Below are 24,153 nucleotides of genomic sequence, written 5' to 3'. Positions count from 1 at the left end.
GAAGTCAGTGTAAATGTACTTGTACTTTACTGTTGTAGTCCGAGGTGGAAGCAGTACTCGGGTCATGTAAAGGGTTCATATGCTCACCTTCAGGTTCATAGTTGTATTTGGTGTTTCTACTAGAACGTGTTTACACGCTTTAAAGTAAAACACACACTATCTCATGTATTCATCCAGTCCGAAACACTGTTTTCGTGCCTGTCTCTTTAAGACCCCCCTCCCAAAAAAGCCCAGATTAGCTGGCCAATCATAGCAGGATGGGATGTCCCTTTAAGTAGAAATGTATAGTACATGTTTTATTAAATGTCTAAAAATGTAAATTGAGATGTAAAGAAAACTGCCTTATTAATTTTAAATATTAACTATTTAACAATATATATAATTATATGATAAAAAAAAGCCGTTCATTTGTTCTATAACCACTATGCTAATTTACATATGACACATACTACAAGTTGAATAATCTCCATTTATTAAAATCAGAAACGCTTAGAAAATAATAGCAGTACATTAAGGTGCAAAATACACTCGAGACATTTCGACGTAAAGAATGAAGAAGTAACGTGAAGACTCAGGGGACGACGCTCCATCCATACTGACCAGAGATCACAGCAGTGCATGAACACATGAACACATGAGACGTGAACACATGAGACGCTATGAGGCGGAGTGAAGATCCAGGAGACGGAGGATCAGGACCAGTGGAGGTGAAAAATGTGTTCATTAAAATGTACGGAGGGGGAATCTGAGAAAAACTCTAATATGTAAAACAAAAAAATATATATTCTTTGAGACAAAAGTGGTAAAATTACGAGTGAAAAAAACCCCAATTACAATGAAAATAAAATAAATATTTCCAGATATTAAAGTGGTGAATTTACTAGATAAATCTAAAAATATATTAGGAAGAAATTTCTATATTCTCCAGGATTAAAGTGATAAATTAACAAGAAAAAAACCGCATAATTTCAGAAAGGAAATTAGTAAATTTCCAAGAAAAAAAAAAATTACAACAAAACTATATTCTCCAAGATTTGAGTGGCAATTTAAATGTGAAAAAAACATGAATATTCTCTGACATTATAAACAATACGTTTTAATTATATTAGAATGAATTCATCTTCATAAACGAACCAAAGAAAACGTTCTGGTATCTTTCAGGACCGGCTCCCCGCTCAGAGCTCGTCCTCACCACACGACTTCACACGCTCAGAACATTCAGGTTTCTTTTCTCGCGTCGTCTGAATCGTTATTTTTACACCTTCAAGGGTCCCTATGCGATTAATGGAGGTTTTAGTTCACGTTGCCAGAATTCTAAACCTAAACCTACAACCTCTCCCCCGTTCCGTTTGAGCCGACAGACCGGAGCGTAGACCGCACGATGCCGACGCACATCATCGATGAAGCAACACACACGAACACACAAACGAACACACACACACGAACACACACACGAACACACACAAAGCGGTGACGCTGGACGAGAAGCAGCGAGACGTCGTCACAGCAGGAGGCCGAAGGCAACAGTGGAACAAACTAAAGCTGCTTAGTCTGGACTAACACGACGGACAGGACAGAAAACAGACCTGTGGATTTATATAGATTTATATAATGACTTTATCTTTTTACAAATGATCTTTGCGTTCCTTTCAAAGCTGCAGAGCTGCGTCCTCGTTACAAACGCTGCTTTCTTTCCAGGCAGGTGGAAGTTTTACTGAGTCTGAGCGGGATGGAACCAATACTGAGTCTGAGCGGGATGGAACCAATACTGAGTCTGAGCGGGATGGAACCAATACTGAGTCAGAGCGGGATGGAACCAATACTGAGTCTGAGCGGGATGGAACCAATACCGAGTCTGAGCGGGATGGAACCAATACCGAGTCTGAGCGGGATGGAACCAATACCGAGTCTGAGCGGGATGGAACCAATACCGAGTCTGAGCGGGATGGAACCAATACCGAGTCTGAGCGGGATGGAACCAATACCGAGTCTGAGCGGGATGGAACCAATACTGAGTCTGAGCGGGATGGAACCAATACTGAGTCTGAGAGCTGCTGCTGTAACACTAGAGGAGTCCAGACTGCGCTGACGGGGATTATGTGTTAGTGAACGTCTGGGTCACAGCGTTCTAACCACCAGACGTGAGTTTCAGAATGACATCGCTAGAGTCAGAGCTGATGTGAGCAAAATAACTTCAAGAGGAAACATGACTCGTTCTTTTAGGGGAAGTTAAAGTTTGAGCCGGCTGACTGTTTATTTAGAATCAGAGATGTAAACTAAGAGACTGAGCAGCAGCTTCGTTTACAAAGAGACGCAGCAGAGTGATGTTCTGTGTGACGTATTTTACTCCTAGAAGAACCTCCATCAGTTTAAGTGAACGCTATATTTAGAACATCTTCAGCTCTTCACCTTGATGTCAGACACACCTTTCTGACTGACCTGAAGCTGTTATCTCTGAAACACACCAGACTCCATTCACTAAAAGCAGAGATGAAGAAAATAAAAGATGCACTTAAACTGATAGGTTCTTTCAGTCTAAAATACGTCACACAGAACATCACTTTGCTCGTCTGCTGCAGGAGAAGCTCACACAAACACTTCTAAACATCAGCACTGGCCCTTTAAATCAAAAGGTCAGTCCTGTAGTGAGTCAACAGGTCGCCACCTTAAGGCCAGAGGGAAGTTGCCAAAGTAGAATTGCACCGCGATGTTTTATCAAAGATGACGAAAAACACATTATAACCAATATACGTTTTAACTTAAGGTAAGAGAATGGTTGTGTGTGTGTGTGTTTCAGCGCGCACACACACACACACACACACACACACACACACGCGGTCCGTTCCTCGTCCTGCAGCCGGCAGTGCGTCCACCGTGTCCGACAAAAACAACACTGACACACGGGGCTTCCCAGTCAACGCTGCAGGGGTTCTGTCCAGCGGGGAGGACCGAGGGAGAGAGGAGGTTCCCTCTCGGCCGACAGAGACTCTTACAGTTTGTGTCTCTCCGTCTCTTACGAGCTCTCCAGGGCGTCCAGCACCTTCATGATCTGCTGCTTTATGACCTTCGTGGCGTCGCCCGCGTTGGGTATCAAATATCTGGGAGGAAGAGAAGAGGCGGACACAGAAGTGAAGTTAACAAATGACTGCCAACAGAAAATAATCTCTAAATGTGCACAATACTGTTCTATGCAATTCTAAAACTGTTTTTAGAAGAACTTGTGCGTTAAGTTAATGTTACGACAAAGTCACAGAGAGTTAGACAAGAATTTATACCACCTTTTTGTTTTTAAGGTAAATATGAGGCTACAGCTAACAAACGATTACATTAGCTTAGCATACATCATATTGTTTCAGCCTGCAGCTCCCTGTTAAACAAAAGTTTTAACATATTTTTTAACTCTGGAGAGAAGCAGACGAGCCATTTCCCCCTCCTGCCAGTCTTTATGCTAAGCTAAGCTAATTAATTAGGGTGGAATTTATCGTCTCAATTAATCTTGGTCAAGAAAGCGAACAACCGAACTCCCAGAAATACCAAATTACACTTTAAGACTGCACACTTTGCATTTTCTTTTCACTGAAGAAGAATTTAGTTTCGCTCGTCTGGAATTCATTCAGCATCTCTAAACTCCAGCTTTAAACTCCATCTCTGCGTTAGGACGAGTACCTCTCCACCGCCGAGATCTCCACTCCGGCCGAGTTGTTGGTGCCGAACTTGAAGGTGATCAGCTCCGGGTGCTTCTTCTTGGACGTGATCTTCACCACGGAGTTCAGAGCTTGTCTGGACTGGATGTAGGCGAAGCCTTTCCGCGAGGCGATCTCCCTCAGGCAGTACATGTGAGTGGCTGTGATCAGCAAGTGGCTGGAACAACAACAACAACAACAGGTCCTGAGAACCCTGAACCCAGAGTCCCTGAGACGCCTCTCGTTTGAAGACTCGCTCACCTGGGGAACATGTGACCGGTTTCCTTCACCTCGTTACATGGAATGTGGTTCTTCACGTCGGGCTTGTTGGTCCAGGTCTGGACGTTGACGACCTCCTTCCGGTCATCGTCCGACATGGAGGAGCTGTCGATCTCATCTGGGGAGAGGAGGCGTGCACATGCTTTTAAAATAAACAGGTGCAACATTAACTTCATCGTTTTAGTCTCCAGACTTCCAAAAGCCCCTTTTAAATGTTCACTTTGTCTTCTTCTGGTGTGGCAGGAATACGCTTAACGGGTCACGAGAAAACAAGATATCTTCTTGTTAGAGAGATTTTTCATGTTATGAAACACGTCATATCTTCATGTCATGACATGAAGATATGTCTTGACATATCTTCATGTCATGAAGATATGTCATGTCATGAAGATATGTCATGACATATCTTCATGTCATGACATGAAGATATGTCATGACATGAAGAGAAGATATATCGTTATAACATGAACAACATGTTGATAAAACTATAACCGTCCACGTTATGACGTCATGCTGATCCGGGTTTCTTTTCTGCAGCTTAGCGGACGGCTCACCTGTATCGTACTCCTCTTCATCACCGATGCTGAAGACGGGCTTCACTCCACGGTACGGTTTACCGACCCGGTCGCTGCTGCTCACATGTCTAGAGGAGAACAACAACAACAACAGGGCTACTTCAGCGTCTCATCAACCCGAGTGAAGGATGTGACAGAAATGAAAAGGTGTCACACGTATAGATGCATGAAGACCTCCGTTAGCCCACTACTGCTAGCTATGCTGCTCAACATGAAGAGGTTAGAGGAGACGTTTGAACCCCAAAGGAGCCGATTAGTCCGGTATGATATTCAGGGCCATTTGTAGAACATCGTAGTTTTTTAAATATTAGAAATAGTGGATTCTGCATAGCCCTGACTATCATCTAAAAGAACAACGATGAAATGGAAAGACAGACTGTTAAAGTGCATCTCCAAGCAGTGAAGCTAAAAAAAAATACAAAAAAAGGTTCCACGTGAAACACCTCAGGTTATATTCAGGAGAGTCGTGGAAGTCGAGGTGACTCGATGCTTCCTGAGCGAGCGCCAGAATGCTGTTAGTGAGAAGCATGAGCACGGAGCGCTAACGCCTCGCAGCGCTAACGCCTCGCAGCGCTAACGCCTCGCAGCGCTAACGCCTCGCAGCGCTAACGCCTTGTAGCCGCAGCGGCGTCACATGAGTGAGAGATGCCGATAGTCTGAGCATGCGTTGATGTGACACTGAACGCTCCCCGAACAATCCGGACCGCCAGGTGTGACCAGGTGTGACCAGGTGTGACCAGGTGTGACCAGGTGTGACATGCCGGGGACAGAAACAGCTCGATGTCTCTTACCGATCTGGAAGCACCTTCTCTGGCCACGGCAGATTGAAAGACAGTCTGGCGTGGAATAAGGCACAAGGTATGCTTCCATTAAAATACATCACCTGACCTCACGTCCGGTTTCATGTGTTCAGGAGACAAGACTACACCTGTTGATGCGTTTAAAACACAACAGGTGGAACTTTTTGATGGGTTTAAACCCAAAGGACCCGAGGTGGAAGAAGTACTCTGACTCTTTACTGCAGTAAAAGTCCTGCATTCCAAACCTGAAGAAAGTAAAAGTACCTGTCTACGGGGGAGGGGCCTCACCTGTCTACGGGGGAGGAGGAGTCGTACCTGTCTACGGGGGAGGGGCCTCACCTGTCTACGGGGGAGGGGCCTCACCTGTCTACGGGGGAGGGGCCTCACCTGTCTACGGGGGAGGGGCCTCACCTGTCTACGGGGGAGGAGTCTCACCTGTCTACGGGGGAGGAGTCTCACCTGTCTACGGGGGAGGAGTCTCACCTGTCTACGGGGGAGGGGGAGGAGTCTCACCTGTCTACGGGGGAGGGGGAGGAGTCTCACCTGTCTACGGGGGAGGGGGAGGAGTCTCACCTGTCTACGGGGAGGGGGAGGAGTCTCACCTGTCTACGGGGAGGGGGAGGAGTCTCACCTGTCTACGGGGGAGGGGGAGGAGTCTCACCTGTCTACGGGGGTGGGGGAGGAGTCTCACCTGTCTACGGGGGAGGGGGAGGAGTCTCACCTGTCTACGGGGGAGGGGGAGGAGTCTCACCTGTCTACGGGAGTGGCGGTGTTCTCGATGAAGCTTATCATTTTCTCCTTTACGTTTACAGACTTGGACTTGAAGGCGAAGGTCATTTTGTTGACCAGAGATTTGACCCCTTTTCCGTCTCCGGGGCTCAGGGGGTCTCCCTGTAGGAGGAAGAGGAGGAGGAGGAAGAAGAGGAGCATCACTTGAGGCTCAAACCACTGGATCAACCTAAAGATGTCTGAGCGGCTCCGTCTCTCACGTCGGAGCTGAGGCTGCTGTGGGATCCAGACGTGCTGACGATCCAGTGCAGGTACGACGAGTCCAGACCCTCGATGTTCATGTCCACCAGGTGCTTCTGGAGGGCTGCGGGCCAGACGGGGCTTTAGATGTAGTGTGTGCACGTTCTAATATAACTATATACAGTATGTACACGTTCTAATATAACTATATACATATGTGCACGTTCTAGCATAACTATATACGTCAATTAACTACTGATTATTAATCTCCATTCAGTACATATTGGTGCACTTCAGGATCTCCTCCGGTCTAATGTCCAAGATTACAGAGTTCATATTAACACACAAAATGCTAAATGTGTTCATGCTAAACTAAATGTACATTAATAAAACACAAAATCACACATGATATAGAGATATATATATTTTCTTTTATATACATTTTTTTATGATGATAAAAAAATATATATATTTTTTTATTATTAAAACATTTAGTATTTTTATGATAAAATACATTTCTGGAAGTTGTGAATGGATTCAGAATGATTGATTCTTACATGAATCTATTTATGAAAACAAAGCACATGTATGTGTCTTTGCGGTGAGTGTATTGTGGTGTATTGTCGTGCTCAGCTGCTCACCCATGAATCCTCCTTTAGCGATGCTGACGTACTCTTTGTTTTTCTGGAACAGAAAACCTTCAATTAGCAAAAAGCCGCAAGCGGCGAACACACAACCTGCAGTGAGCCATCACATGTTCATGTACATGTCCTCACCTGCAGGAAGTGAGCCATCACATGTTCATGTACATGTCCTCACCTGCAGGAAGTGAGCCATCACATGTTCATGTACATGTCCTCACCTGCAGGAAGTGAGCCATCACATGTTCATGTACATGTCCTCACCTGCAGGAAGTGAGCCATCACATGTTCATGTACATGTCCTCACCTGCAGGAAGTGAGCCATCACATGTTCATGTCCTCACCTGCAGGAAGTGAGCCATCACATGTTCATGTCCTCACCTGCAGGAAGTGAGCCATCACATGTTCATGTCCTCACCTGCAGGAAGTGGGCCAGCACCATGTTCATGTACATGTCCTCCTCCTCCCTGCCGCTGCCCATGAAGCACAGGTGCTCCCCGCTGGCCACGGAGCCGGACTCCAGCGACTGCTTCTGCGCCTCCAGCAGCGACTTCACGGAGAGAGCGAACTCAGACGGGTTCTGGAGCATCTGCAGGAGGAAGAGGAAGCACACGCGGGTTGTGTTACTCTGTTGTGTTACTCCGTAAACGTTCGGGTCCTCAGGCGGCTGCTCTCACCAGGTCGGAGTCCAGGTGGAAGGCCGTGGACAGGTGGCCGGCGTTGTACTGCTCCGCGGGCCGGCAGTCCACCACGAAGAACCGCACGCCGTCCTGAAAGGAAAGTCCTCCATTAGGACCGTCAACCAGGGAACAGGAAGCGACCATATATAGACTGAGGAGGCGTAGAGACCTGTCAATCAGCTTGTAGCCCCGCCCTGAAGCACACGCTGCCTTAATGCTCTCTATTTCAGTTCCTCATCTCCTTAACACACTAGCTGTTTTATGGTAATGTTCGGATGTTTTAATGAAGCAGTGCATGCTGGGTATCGTGATGATGGTCTGTTTCCCTCCTCGGTGAGACTGACCTGCTGCAGCTGGTTGGCCTGCAGGATCTCGGGGACGGACACGGGGAGACACAGCGCTTGACTCAGATCAGTGTCCTCCTCCTTCAGCGCCACCAGGCTGCTGCCGAACAGGTTCTGGTTCATCTAGCGGGAGGAAACGGCCCAATGAGGCTTTAGAGGGAGGGAGGGAGGGAGGGAGGGTCTGTCTGTCTGTCTGTCTGTCTGTCTGTCTGCATTACTCCATGTCTGTCTGTCTGTCTGTCTGTCTGTCTGTCTGCATCACTCCATGTCTGTCTGTCTGTCTGTGTGCATCACTCCATGTCTGTCTGTCTGTCTGTCTGCATCACTCCATGTCTGTCTGTCTGTCTGTCTGCATCACTCCATGTCTGTCTGTCTGTCTGTCTGTCTGCATTACTCCATGTCTGTCTGCATTACTCCATGTCTGTCTGTCTCAAACAGAGCTCGTTACCTTCCTGAGAGACAGAGGTGTTTTGCTCTGGTAATACTGAGCCAGAGAGAACAAATCTTCTACGTCCTCCGCTTCCAGGTGAGAAGGAGACTCCTCCAGCATTTCTGTGACAAAGAAAGACTCGTTAACCGTGATGTCATACTGCAGGTAAACGTCAGTGATGTCATACGGAGTCTGATCAGGAGATGAGGGCTAATCAATGAGATGATTAATGAGCTCAGAAAGGAGTTTAGAGATTATATAACTCAAGAAAGACCATTTGTTTACCTACAAGAATAATGAAGAAATGTGGATTATTTTCTTAATTAAATGTCTTTTAGTCAACAAGAACCGATAAAGAGTATTGATAGAGTTCTATTGATCCGTCCCTCGATACAACAAAGCCACAAACAAAACGACAGACTCACTGATGATTTCCTCTCTGCCGTCTCCTTCTTGTGACAGAATGGCCTCTCTGAAGAGAAAAATAACAGTCATAATATACAATTTAAAGTTTCTCCCTATCGATCACATGGCTAGCTAACGAGCTAGCTATCTAGCTCGCTAGCTAGCTCGCAATAGCGGACGCGTACTTGGCATTGACGAGGATGATGAGCATGAGGAAGAAGATGAGGAAGGGGTCGGCCTGCCGGAGGTAGCAGTCCCACAGGGCCTGGGTGACGTCGGGCGGGCAATGGCTGGAGAACAGACTGCCCATCTGAGGAGGAAGCAGAAGCACGGAGGTCAGACGAGGTCAGACGGACTCTGGTCGGGCTGTAACCACGACGACAGAACAAACCCAGTTGATGGCGTAGGAGTCCGGCGTGATCTTCTTGGTGTCCAGGAAGCTGCAGAGCTCCGGCTCGTGGTACTGCAGCAGGAGTCTGTACAGGTGGAAGGGGCGGCCGCTTGGAACGCAGTCCCTGAGACAAACGGGTGGAAACAAACTACTTTAATCCTCCATTTCCTGTCCAGTGATGAAACAACAGACGGGTCAATAGCTACATATAACCAGCACAGAGCGAAATATCCAGTAGACCATGTGACCTGGACGTTCTCATGATGCGTTCAGGCTCCGCTCAGTGAAAGCGAGTACTGGCTGAAGGTAAATGATAACGTTCTCATGATGCGTTCAGGCGTTCACAAGTAATCTAGTAAAACGTAGTGTTGGTGATTAACTAGAATAAATCCAGATGTTTTCACACTAAATTACTAAAACAAAGTAAAAGTATAACATAATATATCTTTGATGATTTACCGACATTTAAGTAATAAATATTCTGGATCGTTGTAGACCAGCTGCAATAATCAAACAAAGGGATCTGTATCTATTAATATGGATAATAATAATAATAATAATAATAATAATAATAATAACTGAGATTCGTGTCTGTTGAACTTTGAGCAAATAAACGACAAGAGATAACTTTGATTCCGTCTAGAACTCTTCCTAACGAAGGTCACCTGGGGATGTGCTTGTTCATGACGGCGTAGAAGCAGTTGTACAGGTCGCTGCGGGGCAGCTGCAGGCCCAGCAGCGGCTTCAGCAGGTGCGGCCAGCTGGTCTCCGGGCTGAAGGAGATGTTCCTGGACTTGCAGTAGAAGGTGATGACCGACTCCACGTCGCACGCAGAGTCCCGCCGCTCCTCCTCCGAGACCTCCAGCTGGTCTGCACACGGAACCAACGGAGAAACGTCGTGAGGCAGCTCAGACCGGTCCTGAAGCAGGTACCTGGAGGACAGGTGAGGTACTCACCGATCAGCTGTTGACTGCGCTGGTGAATGAGCGTCTGTTCAGGTAAGTCCAGGACGCCGTCCCAGGGAGACAAGCTGTCTCCTTTACCGGAGACGTTGAGAGCGATCTGTCGACAGAAAGCAGCGTAAACGAGAAACAACGGATCTGTGGAGAAGCAGCTGCGAGACTCAAGGGCCAAGAAAACTCTGCAATCTGCCTGGAAACGTCTCCTTAACTAAATAAATGAAGTAAAGCTGTTCTCTCTGCTCTCTGAAACACACCAGACTCCATTCCAAATCAGTGTTTTAGTGAATGGAGTCTGGTGTGAAGATCCGTCCACACAGAACATCTCACAGACACACTTCTACACATCGGTACTGTCCCTTTAAACTACGAACATGTACATAACTGACATGTAAGACATGTTGTAGGCATAACGATGTGGGCGTGTCACACAGACGTGCCGGCCGGTCTTTCCAGTCTGTTGACTGACTGACGAGTGATTTATTTTAATAAACACACATACAACACAATAACACTTTAACCTGCAGCGAGCCGTCCTCACCTTCCACATCTTGGCCCTGTGCCGGGCCGAGTGCTCCTGCACCAGGCTCCTCTCCATCTCCATGTCGGAGCCGCCCGAGTCCAGCGCCTCGGCCAGGTCCTGGTCCCTGAGGAGGCCGGCACACCCGTTATGAGCGGCCGTGAAGACGAGATAAGAGTCCTGGCTGTAAAGTCTCCGTGGAACACGACGCGTCACCGCGGAAACGTTTTAATCAGTCGTCTGTTTACATAGAGAATTAACTCGGTCCTCGACCAGAGAAATACTTCAACGACTCATCGATGAGTTCATTTAAAAATCGACACATCTGGAAAACTGAACTTCTTCACGAATAATAAACACCAAAGCTCTTCTTTAAAATCATGTTCATTCATTCTGCATTAAATAAAAAAGACAAATTGTTGAATCGCCTTGGCCCTCGTAATATTAACGTTGTCGCTTAATAGAAACTACATATTACACGAGGAGGACATGCATATAAATGTGTTTCTTCATTCTCTTTAGTGACTGTAGAAGGGATATATATATATATATATATATATATATATATATATATATATATATATATATATATATATATATATATATATATATATATATATATATATATATATACATACACACACACACACACATACATATATACACACACACACTTCATATTAAGTCTTAATAATATCTTAGATGGTCCTGAATTTTGTGGGGTTTTTCTACTTATAAATAAAAGACATTTCCACCCCTATATATATATATATATATATATATATATATATATATATATATATATATATATATATAAAAATATATTTTGAATCATCTGTATCCTGATTTTTTTGTTTATTTCTACTTATAAAGACATTTCCACCTCCAAACAAATTAAAATAAATATATATATTACAAATGCAACAGAAGGCAGGTGAGGAAGCGTTTGAGTCACGTGAGAGCAACGGGTTGGACCGGGTTCTGATGACAGGGGAACAGAACCCGACTCGACACCGGCTAGCTGGCTAGCTAGTTAGCTTCGAGGTGTTTGCTAGCTTGCTGGCTGACGCGCTTCTCCCGGAAACGGGTCAACGCGAGGAGAGAAAGAGACGTGAAACACATTATAATGGCCGACGGGTCTCACGAAGAGGAGACACGACTGTCACGATGTCAGCGCGACAACGAAGCGACTCACCAGCTGCCCTGAAGAGCTTCATCCGCGGCGTCCGCCATTGTTGTGTTGACGGAGAGACACGTCACGCGTGCCGTAAACGCGGCCGACGTGTCGCACAACGCTGTCGTAGACGAGCAACTTGGGACCGCAGCTAATCGTCCTAGTTCAGCAATTTAACAAGGATGTCAACGCTTATATTATTATTTATAATTATTTGTATTTCATTATCATGATCAAATACTAAATATAATTCATATTTATAATAATACTAATTATTTGTTTATTAGTACTTTATTATCATAATGACAAAATACGAAAACAACAAACAAACAAAAAGTCATAACTATGCGATAATAAAGTCGAAATTATGATAGTCATAATTATTCTCTTTTTTTGGGTTGCAGAAACAGGCTTCCATAGCTTGTTTGTAATTATAAAAAGTATTGTGTTATTAGTATTGTATTATCATAACGATTATAAAATACTAATAATTATCAGACAGAAAGTATGAGGAAAATAGTTTGATAAATATGATTACAGTGTAAACATAAAACCCAAAAACACAAACATGAACCTGAAAGTTGTTCATGTTATTGTTTAACTAATACGTTTCTAAGTCTGAAAACCTCATGAAGGAGGCCGAGAAGAAAGAAGCAAAGTTGAAATTCATTCCAGGAATTATATCTTTATTGGGGATTCTCGTTCACTTTGGTCGCCATAGATACCGCCGATGAAGAGCGTCAGAGTGACTTCTATTGAACGGTTTACTGGATGTTCATAGATCATCAGCGGAGGTTCCTCACGTTAAACTGGTGAAGAGTTCAGCTGAGAATGAATGAATGAACGTTGGTTAGCGCTGCATACATTCAGCTGTGTGCCAACTGTAGTTACTGAAGACCAAGTAACAACCGGCTCCTCTTCCTCCTCCTCTTCCTCCTCCTTCTCCTCCTCGTGAGGGTCAGAAACAATAAGGCTTGTGTTTGTTTACGAGAATACAAAACTGGAAAAGGACAGAACAAATAAATCCAGTCTCTTATGTCAGATGTAATGGATGAAAATAAACATTTTACAACAAAATAAAAAATGAATCATGTTTATCAGTTAGTGGGAGCGAGAAAAAAAGAAACCCAGCGAATATCCAAACTGTGACATGTGAGGCAATTCAAAAACAACATCATAAACTAGACATTAATGTTTTTAATTCCTAATCGAGTGTCTTCTCCCTCATCGTCGGGGTTCCTAGTGTTCAGAGACGAGCATCGCATTTACATTTATTTATAAAGTCAACATGCTGCACAAAGGATATAAAAAAGAAAACGCGATCCCAGAATCCACGAGATCAACTCCAGCGTTACAAACACAGACGGTACACATGGACTATACTTTTAATCTTGCATTCAGAACTGATAAGTGCAGTTTACACATGACGGGAGCTTGAAAAAAAATAACTAAAAAAGAACTAAAACACTTTAGATCAGCATAAATTAACGAGTGACCGGTCCATTGGAACCACGTGAAGCTCTCACAGCATCGTTCTGTCCACTGAAGTGTCACAAAGCTTTTTAAAGTCAGTAATTGGTTCAACAAACGTACGTTTCACAGAGTTACTTTGAATTTAGACGCACGGCCTCATTGATGTTTCTTTATTCCGAGGCCTGATCTCAGCCGGGATGGAACAGAAACCTCTTCCATGATAACAAACCCCTTTGAATGTGATGTAAACAACTTATGGTTTATCTATTTATATATATATTATATCAGGAGTCTTTCTTTTTCTTTTATCATCCAGTACTCATTCTTGTGTTATTGGTTTTTTTTTGCAAATCAAAAGTTAAACAGTTAGAACCAGCGGAGGCGTTTGCCGCTCACAGCGTCGGCGGCTTCAGGCCGTACTTCCTCGCCACCTCCGTCTGGGCGTACGCGGCGTCGCACAGCGAGTACAGGTGAGCCATCTCCATCTCGGACTTGGCCAGGTTGATGGCCTTGTTGAACATGTCGATGGCCCGATCCAGGTTACCTCTGGAGGAGGAAGAAGGTTACAGGTTACTTCCCGCTCCCACAGACTCTCGGCGTGTGGGCGCAGCCGGTCGATCATCTCACCTTTGGACCTCGATGGTTCCCATAGTTTCGTAGGCAAAGTCACATTTGTTGTCGATCTCAATGGCCTTGCTGATGAGCTCCAGACCCAAGTCCAGGTCCTGCTTCCACTGGAGCTGCAGCAGACTGGACAGACGAGGAACATTTAACAACCACGAATCACTCGTTCACACAAATGTATGTTATTTTAATAATCACAGTTTGACACTTATGGGAAAGGCGTATTAATTACTTAGTTTATAGCGTGGAATAACATTTTGACTGAAGATGGTTCTCCTCCAGTAGAACATGTGATCAGGAGAGAACCAACAGGAGGGAGCTAGCAACGTTAGCAGCACCGCTAACGGAGAACCAACAGGAGGAGAGCTAGTAATGTTAGCAGCACCGCTAATGGAGAACCAACAGGAGGAGCGCTAGTAACGTTAGCAGCACCGCTAACAGAGAACCAACAGGAGGAGAGCTAGTAACGTTAGCAGCACCGCTAACGGAGAACCAACAGGAGGAGCGCTAGTAACGTTAGCAGCACCGCTAACAGAGAACCAACAGGAGGAGAGCTAGTAACGTTAGCAGCACCGCTAACAGAGAACCAACAGGAGGAGAGCTAGTAACGTTAGCAGCACCGCTAACGGAGAACCAACAGGAGGAGCGCTAGTAACGTTAGCAGCACCGCTAACAGAGAACCAACAGGAGGAGAGCTAGTAACGTTAGCAGCACCGCTAACGGAGAACCAACAGGAGGAGCGCTAGCAACGTTAGCAGCACCGCTAACGGAGAACCAACAGGAGGAGCGCTAGCAACGTTAGCAGCACCGCTAACGGAGAACCAGCAGAGGTTCATTTCAGTTACATGATGATGCGTTCAGGCTCTGCTCAGTGAAAATGAGTACTGGCTGAAGGTAAACGATAACGTTCTCATGATTATTACACTACAAAGTAGACGATCTTCTATAACAAAACAAAAACATCTGCATCAGGCTCAGCCTCTCCGGCTGAAGGCCGCCGCTCACCCCTTGTGGACGTAGGTGGTAGCGTTGTCCGGCTCCAGCTCAATGCACTTGTCGTACATCTCGTCTGCTTTCCCAAACTGCTGCTGGTCGGTCAACGCCTGGAAGACAAAGAGTCACAAGACTTCCAGCTGCTGCTTCCTGCCTCAGTCATTCACAACACACTGACGTGTGAATAGAGAATGAAGTCATTTCGTCCTACCTGAGCGTAAAGAGCGTAGCCCTCTGCACACTTGGGGAACCGCCGGATGACGGCCTCGAAGCCGTCCATGGCCGTCTGCACCTGAGACGGGTTGTTCCCCGTGTAGGCTTGTCTGTACTGAGGACACAGGAGGCAGAAGCTCAGCAGCGCCTCTGGAGTCAGAGCAGCCGTTCACACAGAATCCTCTTTGGCGGATTTTACTTACAAGAGCGAAGCACTTCTGCGCCTGAGCGAGGGCCGAGTCCGGCCTCAGCAGGATGCACTCGTCAAAGTCTCCCACCGCCTCGTCCACCTGGTCCAGCAGGATCTTCAGCTGCGAGGGAACATCGACTTTAGAGAGCGAACTACGGCAGAATGCATCAGGACATCTGAGACCTCAAAGAGGAGTCAGATGTGGCCATGTTTAAAAATGCTGCTACAGCTAACAGCTAACAGTCTACCTGCCAGAGCAACAAGTCCTCATGCAGCTCTGTCTCGGACGCCACAGTGACTCACTATCGCCTCTAGAGGTACGAGTGGTATTACAAGACAGGGTTCAGACACATCCTGACCAGTGGGTTTCAGGACTTTTTCAGGACTTTAAACCAAATGTCATGACAAACATTTAGTGAAGTCTGGGTGTAAACAGTACAAAGTGAGTAAATGTAGTATTTAAACTAACAATGAGAACACAAAGCATACAGTAAACCTTAAATGACTCAAATGAATGAGACAATAGTTTGATTAAAAGAATAAACATTTATATAGATGCCTGTATGGATGCCTGCTGATATTTTGAGTCTTTTTAAAAGCATGTTAATTATTTAAAACTCAGCGTAAATGACAAATGAATATAACACATTTACATTTTCATACTTTTACTAAACTTTTGGGATTTTATTTTTTTCAAGGACCTTTCCAGGCCTGGAAATAACCATTTTAAAACTCCATGACTTTTCCAGGTTTTCCATGAGCGTAGAACCCTGGTTGTTGATGCTGGTTAACTTCTAAACTTCTGGCTACATCTTCCACATCGCACCTTTAACTTAGTAATCGTGAACCGATGTGCGAAAGACGGCTGGACCCACCTGCCCCCGGTGGTGATACACGTCCGGGTTGCTCGTGTCGATCTCGGCCGCCATGTTGAAGTCCTGAGTGGAGAGCATGGGCTGCTGCTGCTGCATGTACATGCTGCCCCGCTTGATCAGAGCGTTGGCTCGCAGCTGGAAGACACGACAACAAATGAAACACAGCGACACCGGCCGGGTCCAAGCCCTCCAACGCACGTCTTCTGTGTCTTCTGCTCTACGCCGAATGTGGAAGTCCATTAACAGACTGACGGGGAAACAAAGATCATCTACAGAACTACTGAACCTCCACATGCTGCTAGACAGGTAGGTAGGGAGACAGGTAGGTAGGTAGGGAGACAGGTAGGGACACAGGTAGGTAGGTAGGGACACAGGTAGGTAGGTAGGGACACAGGTAGGGAGACAGGTAGGTAGGTAGGGAGACAGGTAGGGAGACAGGTAGGTAGACAGGTGGGTAGGGAGACAGGTAGAGCGACAGATAGATAGACATTTGGATAGAGAGACAGGCAGGTGGGTAGACAGGTCGATAGGTATACAGGTAGGTAGGGAGACAGTTGGACAGGGAGACGGGTAGGTAGACAGTTAGACAGGTAGGTAAGTAGGTAGGGAGACAGGTATGTAGGGAGACAGGTATGTAGGGAGACAGGTAGGTAGGGAGACAGGTAGGTAGGGAGACAGGTAGGTAGGGAGACAGGTAGGTAGGGAGACAGTTGGACAGGGAGACGGGTAGGTAGACAGTTAGACAGGTAGGTAGGGAGACAGGTAGGTAGGGAGACAGGTAGGTAGGGAGACAGGTATGTGGACAAACAGGAAGCCTAGGTGGAGGTTCAGTAGTTCTGCAGGCGATCCTTGTTTCCCGTCAGACTGCGTTGACTTCCCCCACATCGCCGTCCAGCCGTACCTTCACGTTGGCGTCCTGCATGTCGATCACGCGGTCCAGGTCGGGCTGAGCCGCGGTGGCGTTCCCGATCAGCAGGTAGAAGGTGGCCCTCAGCAGCAGGGCCTCGGCGGTGTAGCGGCCCTCTGAGTCGACCTCCTTGGTGCATTCGCTGATGATCTTGTCGTAGTTCTCCTCCTCCATGTACTGCTTGGCCTTCAGGTAGGCGGAGCTAAAGAGGTAGAGATCAGATCGGCTACGTTATGACCGCCACTTCAAAGGATTTGAATGAAGCCAGTAGGATTAAAAAAAATAATTCACAAATGGATCGAGAGAGTCACAGTTCAATAAACCTTAAAAACGGGATTAATAATTATTTTTTATATTTTGTTGACATCAAGTTTCAAATGCTCTGAAAATAACAAAATAAACGTGTTACCTGTGGCAGCAGGTCTGTAATGAGCTGTCAATCATTTAACTCGGCCCGAATGTAATGACTGGACAGGCTTCCTGTCTGTCTACCTACCCGTCTCCCTATTTAACTGTCTACCTGCCTGTCTGTCTAGCTACCTGTCCCACTATCTGGCTGTCTGTCTACCCACCCATCTCCTGTATGTCCATCTACCTACCTGTCTGTCTACCAGTCTGTCTGTCTCCCTATCTACCCGTCTGTCTACCTACCTGTCTCACTGTCTAGCCGTCCGTCTCCCCACATACCTGTCTGTCTGCGTGTCGCTCATTGCTTGTCTCCTACAGCTGTCATCTGAACAGCAGCCATGTTGGTTGTTGACGTTCATGATGATATTTTAGGGGCGTGTCTTTAGAGTGATGAAGACTTAATTTAGAGCTCATACTTAAATACTTTGTCTGCGACACTGAGCCGAGTTGTTGGGTCGTATCCCCTTTAGAACCTGGCGTACTCTCACTGGTCCTCAGATCACAACCCTCAGCTGTCAGTCATAAACAGTCTCTGACCTCTCGGTGACCTCTGCCGCCTCGCCCTCTTTGTCCTTGTCTTCGTCCTTCTTCTCCCCCTTCTGCAGCGCCTGTGAGATGATGTCATCGGTGAACGAGCTGAAGTAGGATTTGATGAACTGAGGAGACGGCATCATGGGCTCGCGGCTCTAAAGAAGAAGACCAACAGTTCAGTCAAAGCAAAACAAACGGATCACACGTCATGATGCATTTCCTCGTCTCGATCCTTCTTCTGTATTTTTTATTTACTTGAGACTGAAAATGACGACGAGGCGCAGCGTGGATAACATACCTTGTACTTCTCTTTGGCCTTTTCTTTCCCCAGATGCTTCAGCACCTTGTCTGCCAGCAACATGCTCTGCTGGTTCTGGAAGGCCTCCAGGATGCACACCGCCGTGACGTCTGCAGGACAAAGCACGTCAACACCCGACTCGCCGTTTGCTCGTTTAACTCGTAAAACTACTTATTTTAAGTGAAAGGAGCGTCTCACCTTCTAGACATTCCTTCTTGTTGTTCAGCTTCTCCAGAGCTTTGGCTCTTCTGAACAGAGCCTTCACGTAGCGAGGGTTCATGGCCACGGCCTGACAGCAGTCCTGAACCACTTCGGTCCACTTCATCTGAAACGAGTCACGAGACGTTATCTGACTCTGAATGACAGACAGAAGGCTTCCAATGAAACCACCACGTCTGGAGATAATGGAACTGCTCTTTTAGACAGAGGAAGAACCTCCATCAGTTTAAGTGAACGCTAGATTTAGAATCTCTTCACCTTTCTGACTGACCTGAAGCCGTTATCTCTGCGCTCTGAAACACACCAGACCCCATTCATAAAACACTGATTTAACCTCTCAGACCTCCTTAAAACACTTTAAAAGTCTCTCAGCAACACAAACACACTTCTAAGCATCTCTACTGTCACGTTAACCTCTGTGACGAAAACAACCTTCAGTCAAACGAGAAGGGAGGAAAGACCTGAGATGATTTGCAGATAATCTGCTACTCATTGACAAAAGAGGAGAAGACGTTTGAGTGAACCGAAGACATTTCAGGTCCAATGAGGACCAACAAGTGGACGCTCGCTCACTCACTCGCTCGCTCACTCACTCACTCACGGTGAAAAGACGGCTCCACCCACCAGTTGCTCGAAGGCGGCGGCTCTGTTCTGGTAGAAGGTGGACAGGTCGGTCTTCTGCTCCGTGGGACAGAGCGCGATGGCCTCCGTGTAGCACTGGATGGCGTTCTCGTACTTCCCGGCCTTGAAGTACTTGTTGCCCTTGTTCTTGGCGGCTTGAGCTCGATCCAACGGGCTCTGAGGAAGAGGAGCAGAAGGTTTGTGACGGAAAGACTCAACAGCCATGACCTCGTCTTCATGGTTAGGACTTTCCTCAGGCGACTGAATGTTTAGTTGATTTAAAATACAGATTCCAAAACTATAAATGTTTCTCCACAAAGAATCACAGAATTTCTTTAGTTATCGTTTCATCTGTTCTAGTCGTGTGAGGGTTTAGATTGGACCTCAGATTATTTGGTATTCGTTAACTTTCTGCTGTATTGCTTTGCTTGTAAACTCAAGATTTTAGTTAATATTAAATATTGTGTTTACCGGAGATGCGTTCATACACTTCTTATAAATAAAGTAATTCAGCATTAAAAAGCATCAAAATCACTTAATTGATTAAAGAAATCTTTTGAGTCGACACATCATCTCAGAACTTGTAATAATGTTTTATCATAATTAAATATTGTATGTTAAATTAGGAATCTATCGTTATGAATGTTTTTCTCTTTATAGAAAGCAGGAAGGATTCAGAACCTTACAGACCCAAATACGTCTCTTACTGATACATATGTATGATATTATACTCTTAGAATCTATATTTTTACATTATTATAATATTAACTTATCATACGGCACCTTATACCAAGTCTCATACGCCATACTATATCATAAAGTAACATACTATGTTATTATCTTACATTCTTTATTTAAAACAAACGTTCATACCCGAGTCTGGTTTAAGCTGTTAGACCAGTTGACTGTTAATCACCTATTCTAGTTTGATCTATTATTTCCGGTTATGTTCCTCTTCTTATTACTTTCTATTTTATTGGTGTCCATGTTTGACCTTGACCACGGAGTCTGCTTCACAATCAGTCACCTTCGTTGGCCAAGAACGTGAACTCATACGAGGAGTATTTGTTTCAGCATTGCTCTCAAAGTACACAGCAATATATAAATATCAGCTAGAAACAACACAGCTGGAAAAAATAACAGACTGAACTATGATAGTATATGGAAAACCCGTCAATCCCATATATTTTACTACGTGTACTTTCATGCACCAATCACCAAGCCAAACGTACTTGGCAATAAAATGATTCTGATATTCAAATATTATACAAATATATATTTAAAAAGCACCAATGAACAACAATACAATTAAATAAAACGGCTGCATGCAAGTCAAGTGTTGCATATATATATATATATATATATATATATATATATATATATATATATATACATATATATACACACACACACACACACACATATATATACACACACACACACACACACAGTATGTATACAAATGATATATACAGTATGTACACATGTGCATACAGTATGTACACATGTGGATGTATATAGAAAGTGAAAGTATGTAGCGTACTAGTTAAAACATGTAGTGCATTTAAAGTTTGTCAAATTATAATATACAGAAATATGACGTATAGAAATACACGATATGCATCAGCTGGAGACACGTAACCGTTTGCTCTGCAGCTAGTTACCTGGTTAGCAGCGCGCTAGCAGCGCGTTAGCAGCTAGCCAGGTTAACCACATGAGCTAATCCTCTGAACGCGTCATGACAGTCGGTGTCCTTGACGACACTTTAACGTAAATGACGCGTTAATCCCGTAAAGAGTCGGCGGGGCAGCAGGGGGGTTATATACGTTCACAGCGGGCCACGGGGTCTCCGGGTCACGTTACCATGCTCTCCAGCTCGCGGCTCAGCGCAGCGGCTCCGTCTTGGCCCTGCACCGGGCTCGCGCTGCCTTCCGGCGTCTTCCGCTCCCCGGTCCGCTTGCCGTCCTTGCTCGACCGGCTGCGGTTCCACAGGTACAGCGCCCCGACCCCCAGCGCGATGGGGGTCCCGACCAACAGGGCCAGCTGCCAGCGGGGGAGCCCGGCCGCGGACTGCGGCTCGACTGGCTTAGACGCAGCCATTGATCTACAAGCGAGCTGTCGTTAGCCAGCAGGAGGACAGCGTGAGCGCGCGCCGCTTCTTCTTCTTCTTCTTCTTCTTCTTCCCGTGTTTCGGAGGTCACCGGCGCAGTGAAGGATCATGGGATACTGGAGGACAATCCGCGGGGCTGTGTGTAGTTGTAGTACCGATAGTAGCATTTTGTAGTCCAAACACTGTTCTTCTTCTGTGTGTCTTCTGTTAGATTACGATGCTAACGTTCAGGTGCATACCGCCACCTACCGGTCCGGAGTGAGTATGACAGGATGGAGTTTAAAATACAATTAATACAAACAAATAAAATAACAAATACATACATACGTTTAAATGTATTATTAATGTGTTTAAAATGTATTAAAATATTTATCCATAGACAAAAAACAACCTACATAATATATGCTGACAGAAAAGAGTTTAAAATAATAATTATTATAAAATGAATAAATAATAATAAAAATAATTATCCAGAGACAGAAAAACAACCTATATTCTATTAAACAATTTAGAGTTCATAATAAATCTACTATCCAAATCTTAGTCACCCATGTCTTATCTCCATAGTACAAACTTCATAGCAGCTGAAAAGTGCATGTATGTATGTATGTATGTATGTATGTATGTATGTATGTATGTATGTATGTATGTATGTATGTATGTATATATATATTAAATATATATATATATATCCTTATATATATGTATATATGTATATATATATATACATATATACATATATCGTTATTGTTGAAATCAAAACTTATAATTTCAGAATCAGAATAAGGTTTATTGCAAAGTAAGACTTTCAGTTCCAAGGAGTTCATCTTGGGGTTTGGTGCTTAAACAAGAAACATATTAAAAGAACATAAAAATGCAGCAAAGTATTGCAAAAGTCAAGAACATTAATATAGAATAGAAAAGTTACATTAAAATATATGAAAAATACTATAGAACAAATGTGTGCGATACGACTGTAACTATACTATTATGACAAAACAGATACTATGTAGTCGTCATAATTAAATGAGGGTCACATTCCTTTAGATTCTTTATTAAATCCGACAGCAGAGAGTTTCTTTAATTCCTGTTTTAAACACTCAGTTTGATTCTTGTGAACAGTTTTCATTCTGATTCATAGAATATAAAACCTGCAGCACATTTCTGCTCATCAATAAGTTAAATAAACACGTAACCAAAGTTACACTGAACAGGGTCAAAGTTAAACAATCACAATTCATATCCAATAACCAACACGTGTTGCCACCAAGTCACATGTTTTGGAATTCCCATCAGCCTTTCTTTTTTATTCCTTCTCTTCTTCTGTGGTTTTATTATCTGCTGCTGTCGTAACGAGTCTGTTGAAAATGTCTTTATAACTTTTTATTTGACTTCTTTGAGCAATCGTGTGAAAAGCGTTTTGCTTTTGGCCAAAGACAGGAAATAGATGGTAAATATATAAAAATACATGTAAATATAATAACACAGCTGTAAGAAGCGATATGAATATTCATCTGAGAAAAATACAAAACCAACCAACAATAAAGATGTTGCATCACAAAGGTTTGCTTTAATATCCTGGTTGAATAAAGGTTAAATAACAAATATTAAACATGTTTGTTGTTTATGCATCAGTGAGAATCCAGACCTCCAACAATTATTCATGCTTTACTTACTGTCTTCATTTCAACTCTGATTATTATATTAGTTGTATTTCTGTTTATTACTTGTTGATTTCTCTGTTGATGTAGATTCTGAATGCTGCTGACCCTGATACACACACACACACACACACACACACACACACACACACACACACACACTCACACACTCACACACTCCCTGGTCGATGTGGTTCATATGAGTGATGAGGGTGTGTTCCAGTTCACAGCTCTGATGAGCGCCAGAGGCAACGTGTCCTCGAACACACCAGCAGCGGTGCGTTCAAAGTCAGCTGGTCGGAGGAAAGACACACAGAGACACACAAGAGACACACAAAAGACACACAAGAGACACACAGAGACACACAGAGACACACAAGAGACACACAGCATACATATGTTCATATGTTCATATGTACATATGAACATCTGAACATATGAACATATGTTCATATGTTCATATGTTCATATGTTCATATGAACATCTGAACATATGTTCAGATGTTCATATGTTCATATGTTCATATAGTATAGTTATAGTATTTCTCTTCTATTCTATATTTGTGTTCCTTCATGTTTGCAGCTCTGGTCTTGTTCTGACGTTCCTCTTTGCCGTGCTGAGTGATTCCTGTGCCGTGGCGGCAGGAAGAGAGCTCTGCCTCATGAGCCTCGGGCCGCAGCAGCTCCATAACTATCGACAGGTTTGATGGACTCGGCCAGTGGAAAGTTTGGGAAATTGGCGTTTGTTCGGTCCCCCGGGGGCCCGGCTGCTCGGAAAGATTAAAAGCAGCGGTCACGTCGCCCGGCTGCAAACACCAGCCTCTCCTGCTCCCTGTGGGATCCCACCAGCCTCCATGCTTACTTCCTGCGAAATAGATTAAAGAGGATCCACTTATTTAAAGACTCCGGGAAAAAAGCTCTGCAATTTATTTTGGGATCATCCCGAGAACAACCGAGGTTCCAGAAGGGATCTGGTGTCGCCCCTGTGTCTGTGACCGAGAGGCTTCCAGGTGAGCTCCTCTTCGTCCTCCACCTCCTCTTCATCCTCTCCTCTTCGTCCTCCACCTCCTCTTCATCCTCTCCTCTTCGTCCTGCACCTCCTCTTCATCCTCTCCTCTTCGTCCTGCACCTCCTCTTCATCCTCTCCTCTTCATCCTCCACCTCCTCTTCATCCTCTCCT

The 24,153-nt window shown here is 44.8% G+C and overlaps 2 protein-coding genes across 2 annotated transcripts; both read right to left on the bottom strand.

Moving 5' to 3' along the window:
• Positions 1-2,710: 2,710 nt before the first annotated feature.
• Positions 2,711-11,909, bottom strand: tbc1d23 (TBC1 domain family, member 23; the record flags this gene model as incomplete). Its single annotated transcript, XM_079221294.1, has 19 exons — positions 2,711-3,098; positions 3,667-3,861; positions 3,945-4,080; positions 4,517-4,605; positions 5,329-5,373; positions 6,089-6,228; positions 6,327-6,430; positions 6,948-6,990; positions 7,366-7,536; positions 7,625-7,717; positions 7,972-8,094; positions 8,420-8,523; positions 8,827-8,873; positions 8,992-9,116; positions 9,198-9,321; positions 9,863-10,067; positions 10,154-10,259; positions 10,698-10,803; positions 11,872-11,909. 19 exons carry the CDS (start codon positions 11,907-11,909, stop codon positions 3,014-3,016), a joined length of 2,079 nt encoding a protein of 692 aa, XP_079077420.1. The 3' UTR covers positions 2,711-3,013.
• A 617-nt stretch (positions 11,910-12,526) lies between these two features.
• tomm70a (translocase of outer mitochondrial membrane 70 homolog A) lies at positions 12,527-21,361 on the bottom strand. Its single transcript, XM_079220718.1, has 12 exons — positions 21,066-21,361; positions 19,206-19,379; positions 18,561-18,687; positions 18,363-18,472; positions 18,071-18,219; positions 17,120-17,327; positions 16,219-16,353; positions 15,357-15,464; positions 15,152-15,268; positions 14,953-15,050; positions 13,951-14,073; positions 12,527-13,869 (listed from the first exon to the last, which is right to left on the bottom strand). Exons 1-12 carry the CDS (start codon positions 21,300-21,302, stop codon positions 13,716-13,718), a joined length of 1,740 nt encoding a protein of 579 aa, XP_079076844.1. The 5' UTR covers positions 21,303-21,361; the 3' UTR covers positions 12,527-13,715.
• Positions 21,362-24,153: the final 2,792 nt, after the last annotated feature.

This window comes from Taurulus bubalis (assembly GCF_910589615.1).
Source record: "Taurulus bubalis genome assembly, chromosome: 7".
Classification (NCBI taxonomy): domain Eukaryota; kingdom Metazoa; phylum Chordata; class Actinopteri; order Perciformes; family Cottidae; genus Taurulus; species Taurulus bubalis.
The sequence above is the reverse complement of the archived record's forward strand: the minus strand, read 5'-3'. Positions and strand labels throughout refer to the sequence as shown.